This window comes from Thunnus thynnus, chromosome 15 (assembly GCF_963924715.1).
Source record: "Thunnus thynnus chromosome 15, fThuThy2.1, whole genome shotgun sequence".
Taxonomy (NCBI): Eukaryota; Metazoa; Chordata; class Actinopteri; order Scombriformes; family Scombridae; genus Thunnus; species Thunnus thynnus.
The window spans coordinates 4243145-4250632 of NC_089531.1; the positions used below are offsets into that span (position 1 = coordinate 4243145).

The following is a 7488-nucleotide window of genomic DNA, read 5'->3' on the forward strand; positions in this document are numbered from 1 at the left end:
AAGTACCTGGCAACAAAAATGCTGTGTTCTGCACACTCTGCAAGAGTGCAGTTTTGGTTGTGTGGAAATTTGGATATAAAAGATCATATTAAGAGGGCCAAACATAAGCGGTGCCTACAAACGAGAAGTAGCACCATGGCAACCTACACCAGCGGGGCAAACGCTGGTGACAGCCATCTGAATACTCTCGGTAGGTGTGCTAAGTGCTGAAGGAATTGTCCCCCATCATGATGAAAATGCCTATGGTGCATGCATAAGTGTATACATGTGTGCGTGCACGATCATGTAGTACACTTAAGGATCCCGGTATGGGGGTTTGAAAATATGGTCATCCTATGAAAGACTCTTTTCAACTGTCTGTCGGATAAAAAGTGACATCAGGGCATCAGTGATGATAGATGATATACAGACTGAAGTTTTTGTTCCTGCTCTCCTTTGAAAGAGAACGGACTGAATTGTTGGACTATAATGAAATATTTTCAGTATTCAATGCCAAGTCCCTCCGTCTCCCGCTGTTGTCATCAAAAGTAAGCTAATTTACAATTTCAGACTGTAGTAGCATTTAGCCTATTTGTTTATTGGGTAGTTTTTGTTGGGTGTACAACTGGATTTTATGCTGATGTTGCTGCGTTTGCTATCTGTGTGTGTGTGTGTGTGTGTGTGTGTGTGTGTGTGTGTGTGTGCGTGCGTGCATGTGTGTGGTTTATGTGGCTGCCGTGCCAGGCTATGTTCAGGTGTCATTTTTAATGTTACTGAGCATGTTGCTGCCAGTTTACCTCTATTCATACGCTTGATTAATGATGCTGTTGCTTCCGTCAGCTGTGTCTCTGTGTGTGTGTGAATATGTGTCTGCCGTGTCAGACAATGATATGCTGTTAGTGTTCGTCTTGGTGTCTGTAACATTACCTCTGATGATGAATAAGGCTTGTTTGGTTAAACTGTGGTGCATTCAGACAAGCATGGTTGTAATGGCCTATTTCAGAACCTATTAAGTATGATTGATCATGGACGGACTAGGCCCACCTGATTTTCTCTGTGCCCACTCACACTGTGATTTCTGCCTCCATCGCTTTTCAATTCTGAATCAACCTCTTGGCTGTTTATATTGAGAAATACATTTTTACATGCAGTAGTTCAAGCATTTGCTCACAGACACTTTGTTTATGAACACAGTGCTGTCACATAACAAAGTGCTATGTGACAGTCAAAATCACAGTCAAAATCAGCTTGTTTGCAGATGATGTCCTTTTATATATTAGAATACTATCATCTCCTCTCTTTTCTTCATTTTATTAGTAACTTAAGCTGTTGGGCCCTTTAAAAATGTAGAGCAAAGTATGTTCCTAACATTAGTGTCCATATTTCACTGAACTTATATTAAGAAGTTAAACTGAATTATGTTTCCTCACTCATTGTATAGATGAAGGAAAGTCTGTATAAATGTAATCATATGTTCTTATTTCTACCTGTCAGACTATCTTCACTCGAAAACAACAACATCTCCGGAATCAATTTTCTTTTAGCCATGGCATCCATCATCCCACCTTGAGACTGCTTCAACTCCACAAATTGTGTTTTAATAACTTTTTAATGGGACAAAAATGCATTAAACTCTATCTTCAGAAATGCTTAATGTGTCTTTGTTATTTGATAATCCTTGTTTTCCAATATTTCATTTCACACCACTCATTTTAAATACTGTAAAAGTAGTATAAAATATAACAAAATCAAACATATCTCAATACTCTTAAGTTATCAGGTTTAATAGGCCTCAGAAATCCTAAGCAACAAAATCAATACCAATCTTATTGAGAAACAGAGTTCAGTTCAAGTTCTCAGTGCACAGCTTTTTGTATCCATTCACAACCCCAATCATTCATTTAAATAGTCAAAGCTCTGAAAAAAAAACCCATGAGTCAGTAAGAGCATTTCCATAGAGAGCCACTTTGCATCAGCAGCACCATGCTCCAGTGCTCTGGGAGAGTTTATAGTCCTGACAGTTGAACACTGGATGACTGACAGCTGTCCTTCATCACAACAGAAGCCACAGAAATCCTCCTCATCAAAAACATGACTTTGATCTCCGTCCTCATCTGGACTCTCCTCTGCTGCTGCTTCACAGGTAAAGTCCAGAGAATCAAACTCCTCTCCTCTATGAACATACGTCCCTCTGAAATTAAGCCCATGAAACCATGACGCTGCTTTATGTTTTTGTCTCTGTATCCTCAGAGTCCAGAGGCCAGTATACAGTGACTCAGCCCGCAGCAGTGAGATCTGCTCTGGGAGGCTCCACAACCATCAACTGTAGGACCAGTCAGGATGTTTATGTTCATAGCTCATCCCACTGTTTAGCCTGGTACCAACAGAGAGATGGAGAAACTCCTAAACTTCTCATTTACTTTGCTACCACTCGAGCATCAGGGATTCCAGATCGTTTTACAGGCAGTGGATCAAAGTCTGACTTCACTCTGACCATCAGTGGCGTTCAGGCTGAAGATGCAGCAGTTTACTACTGTCAGAGTTTCCACTATCCCAACAGTCAGGATGTGTTCACACAGTGAAAAAGCATCGTACAAAAACCTCCCTCAGTCAGACTGAATAGAAACTGAACTGACTGCTGCAGCTGGAAGCTACTGCAGAGACTGATACCATTCACTGAACACACACACACACACACACACACACACACACACACACAAACACACACCTTTCATATTAAGCGATTAAACAATTCACACATATCTGTAAGAATGAATATGAGTCTATTAGAGATATTAATCACAATATTTCTCATGATTAGTCTCACAGTGGTACAAGCACAATGACAACTTTGTTACATGTAATTAAATGAAAGAAAGAGGTAAACAGTTATTTGTTATTTCATTAAATCATATTAAATATGATATCAAGTTATGCATTAAGAACATCAGATTTCTCAAAGTTTGGAATAATCTTCTGTATCAAGGTGTCTCCACAGCTCAGCAAGTGATTGACAGTTCTGTGTAGACTCTACCTGTTACCTGTTCTAGCTGTGTTTACTTTCTCTCATATTCACTTTGTTATACAGAGCAGTAACAACGCTGCTGAAGAGAAAGTTTGGACTGGCAGTAATGGATCTGTTAGATGAGGATTTTAAATGTACAGCAAATCTTTTACATTATTTGGAAACCACATTTCCTCTTTCTCCACTACTCGTATCATTTGTCATTAACTCCTCAGCTGCTTCCATTAGGAAATTATTCAGCACTTCAAGCTTCTGCTCAGAGTCCCACCACCATAAAATAAGCTTGTCTGTAAACAGCATCCTGAAAACCAATGCAAAAGTGTGTCCTCCAATTTTGTTTTTGTGTTATTTTCTATATGTTTCAAGTAAAAGAAACATCTTACAGTTTAGACTTTTTCAAAAACATTTTTATTTCTATTTTTACAACATGTCCATTGTAGCAGACAGCAGGAGGATTTTAATGTGGGAAAAACAGTCAAACTTGTCAATATAAAATTTATAGTTTTCCAGCTATACAACCACCTTAAAGTAATGACATATTTAACTTTATTTCATTCTGTATTTGTCTTACTTGTTTGCTGATTTTGAGGTAAATTGTGGTTTTCAGAGACACTCCTCTAATCTGAATATGCCTTTGATTTGTGAATGCTGCCAAGTCTTCAAAGATTTTGATGTTGATGTACTGAGGAAAGTACTGAGTTGGACTCCAATTTGCACAAGTTGTAGGTTCATCTTGGTAACCAGGAGGCCCAGGTAGCACAGGTGTGAATCTATGATGATGAAAAACACCAAGAAATGTAATTAAATTTAATTAAGTCATTCATTTTTCATATGTAATCAATTGAATAAGCCTGATGACAATGAAATGTGTATCGTAGTTATGTTATTGAGTGTAAAAATTCAATTTGGAATACTGAGCTGCCATTAATATGCTGCCATCAGCAATGTGGTATTGATATATTTTTACTGGGATAAACATTATTCATGGTTGTCCTGGAAATAATAAAACATATGTGCCAGTCCTGACCCACATTGGCCGACACCTTTCATCTTGCTTTGTGACTGTCAGCTCATCTGATGAGCCTCCTGCCTCTTCTTCAGAGCTCTCTACCTCTTCATCAACAGGCTCAAACTCATCCTCAGCGTTTTCCTCATCTGACAAATCTACATCTGAATCTCCCTCAATTATTTTCAACAGAATCCTCTCTGCCTCTGTTCTGTGTCCCACAACAAAGTGGAAATGTGAAAGACATTAAGATCATCCTGGTGTCCACTATAGAGGACATTCATAAATGGGCTATTATTTCAACACACAAATAAATAAACTTCTCTCAGACCTCACTACATAATTCCTGACATGTTGATAAACAAGAAAATACATTAATATCATCATAAAAGATCAATAACAAAACAATATTTGACTTCTTCTTTCTCTTTCCATGAAATGTGCTTGTTGATATAGAAACAATTTTGTGATGAAAGGAAGATGAAGTTTTCACCATCCCACCCCTACCCATGTGGTATCACTGGAAAGCCCAGGATGTCCTCTTTAGAGTACAGCAGTAATTAATAGAATAACTCATATGAGTAAGAGGAGAGATGCAAAACCAGAATGTCCACCACAGAGGACACAAATACCCTTATTTTCTCTTCTTTTAGCCCATAATCTGATCATGAATTAAAGCAGAATATCTGGCTCCTCTCCCTTCCCTTTTAATGTACAAAAAGTGTTGCCAGGCTTGCGATCTACTAAAGTAATTTCACTGAACTCACATTAAATATTTAATTGGTTATTTGCAATCAATTATATCTTCTTTCTATGGATAAAAAAGGTTCTGGAAAGAAGAAATCATTTCTATTGGTCTTTTTATAGCTGAGTATGTAGCAACTAAATTTATAAAATTCTCATCATGATTTTCTTAGTGCCATGACGCCTGTCATCCTGTCTGAAAAGTGGCTCTCCTCTCTTTACAATCTTCTGACAACATTTAATGAGAAGAAAAAATGAATTTAACCCTTCGTCTTCTAAAAGCATTTGGTGAACTTGCAGCCTTAACTTTCATTTTGTCCTCTTAAACAAATCATTGTACATGCAGAACTGTGCAAATAACAGTAACAAGTCCCTGTTGGAGTCAGTCAGAGCATTTCCATAGAGAGCCACTTTGCATCAGCAGCACCATGCTCCAGTGCTCTGGGAGAGTTTATAGTCCTGACAGTTGAACACTGGATGACTGACAGCTGTCCTTCATGACAACAGAAGCCACAGAAATCCTCCTCATCAAAAACATGACTTTGATCTCCGTCCTCATCTGGACTCTCCTCTGCTGCTGCTTCACAGGTAAAGTCCAGAGAATCAAACTCCTCTCCTCTATGAACATCCGTCCCTCTGAAATGAAGCCCACAAAACCATGACGCTGCTTTATGTTTTTGTCTCTGTATCCTCAGAGTCCAGAGGCCAGATCACAGTGACTCAGCCTGCAGCAGTGAGATCTGCTCTGGGAGGCTCCACAACCATCAACTGTAGGACCAGTCAGGATGTTCATGTTTATAACTCATACCATCTCTTAGCCTGGTACCAACAGAGAGATGGAGAAACTCCAAAACTTCTCATTTACTATGCTACCACTCGAGCATCAGGGATTCCAGATCGTTTTACAGGCAGTGGATCAAAGTCTGACTTCACTCTGACCATCAGTGGAGTTCAGGCTGAAGATGCAGCAGTTTACTACTGTCAGAGTTTCCACTATCCCAACAGTCAACGTGTGTTCACACAGTGAAAAAGCGTCGTACAAAAACCTCCCTCAGTCAGACTGAACAGAAACTGAACTGACTGCTGCAGCTGGAAGATACTGCAGAGACTGATACAGTTCACTGAACACACACGTTACACAATCACACACACACACACACACACACATTTCATTAAATGGATTAAACAACTCGCACATTGTAGCTTTTAAGATAAATGAAAACATGTTAAAACCTTTTAAGGAAAAAAGTTTCTGGACAATGATTGTCTTGGTGGAAACCAACAAAGTTCTTCATCACAGCTTCTCATCATCCATTCTTACCCTGTTATGGTTTCATCCAATGTTTTTTAATGATAATGAACCCATTTCCTGACTTGACTGGTAAGAAATGTCTTCCTCATGACCTTTGACCTCATCCTCATATTGGATCACATCTATCTCAAATATGTCCTGTTAAAAGAAAATATGAAGACACAAATCAGCATCAGAATCTTTCATAATCACAGCTCCCACCACCAAAAAATATAAATCACACTAAATATTATCTTACAGTAAGAAACTAATTACAGTAAGTGGATCAGAGATTTGGACACATTTTCAGTTTAAATGTACATTGTTGAATTAATTTCAATTTAATTTAATAATAGTTAACTATTAAGTGTAAAATGTAAAAGTAAATTTGGTAATCATTTTTAAATTATATTTATTTTTCTTTTATCTTTTCTTCATTTCTAGTTGTTCACATTTCAGTTTGACAATAATGTGTAAAGACCAGTTCACTGAAGGTGGTCTGAGTTAAACTAAATGACCAAAGTGTAAATTAAAACAGAAGAAATCATTCATATAAGTCAAGGCAAAGGATATTTAAACAAAAACACATTTAAGTATTACATGGAAAATTATATGTAATATTTGCAGAGAAACCAACATCCAGTCTGGTTCCTCCACCAAAAGTCCACCACAGTGATACAAACTCATTGAGTTGCTGTACAAAAACCTCTCACTGTAGAGAGACACGGCTCTCTGACATCAACTGAATGTCATTATATTTTCTACATTGTACTGTTAAGTGAATTTGATTTTAACATCTGTAGAAATATATTGAAATAAATGTGCAACATTGTAAAAGAACTTTCTTTCAAAGAGAAGAAGCTGAAACAATAAAAAACATTCTGTACAATAACTTCAATACTTGATTGATCCATATCCATTTTAAATTTAATTGGTATGATGTATTTTGTGGTAATACATTAAGATGGAAGAAATTACATTCTGAAAAATCCCAAACCACATAAAAATGAATATAAACACATGCATACTAATATTCTGAAAGTTGATTGATCCGTTGATCAAACAGCATCATCAGAGTAATCCATGTCCCCTGTAGTAGTACACAGCAGGACAGATGTGAAAGACACCATGTAGAACAGACTCAATACTTCTGTTAAAATGTTCTCCTTTCATCCTTTACTTTGACAGGTTTTAAAAAAATACCATCATTTATGTGTAAAATGGTGACAAAAAATGATAAAATCCCTGTGAATATACCCAGAGACAAACTCAGTGTCTGTAGATTCATTGAACACAGTAACATGTGACAGCAGTCATTCTTTAATAATATGTTACCTTTGACACACATGATTTGATGAATATGTCTTTATTGTTTTAACATAAAGTGAATATCAGCATTACTGTAAGCAATAAAAATCAAGTCCCTGTTGGAGTCAGTCAGAG

At 37.4% G+C, this 7488-nt stretch overlaps 1 gene segment (V, D, J or C); it reads left to right on the forward strand.

Moving 5' to 3' along the window:
• Positions 1-4490: 4490 nt before the first annotated feature.
• LOC137198589 (Ig kappa chain V region K-25-like) lies at positions 4491-5781 on the forward strand. The segment is given in 2 exon segments: positions 4491-4566; positions 5450-5781. Coding segments are annotated over 2 exon segments (408 nt in total).
• The last annotated feature ends 1707 nt before the right edge of the window (positions 5782-7488 follow it).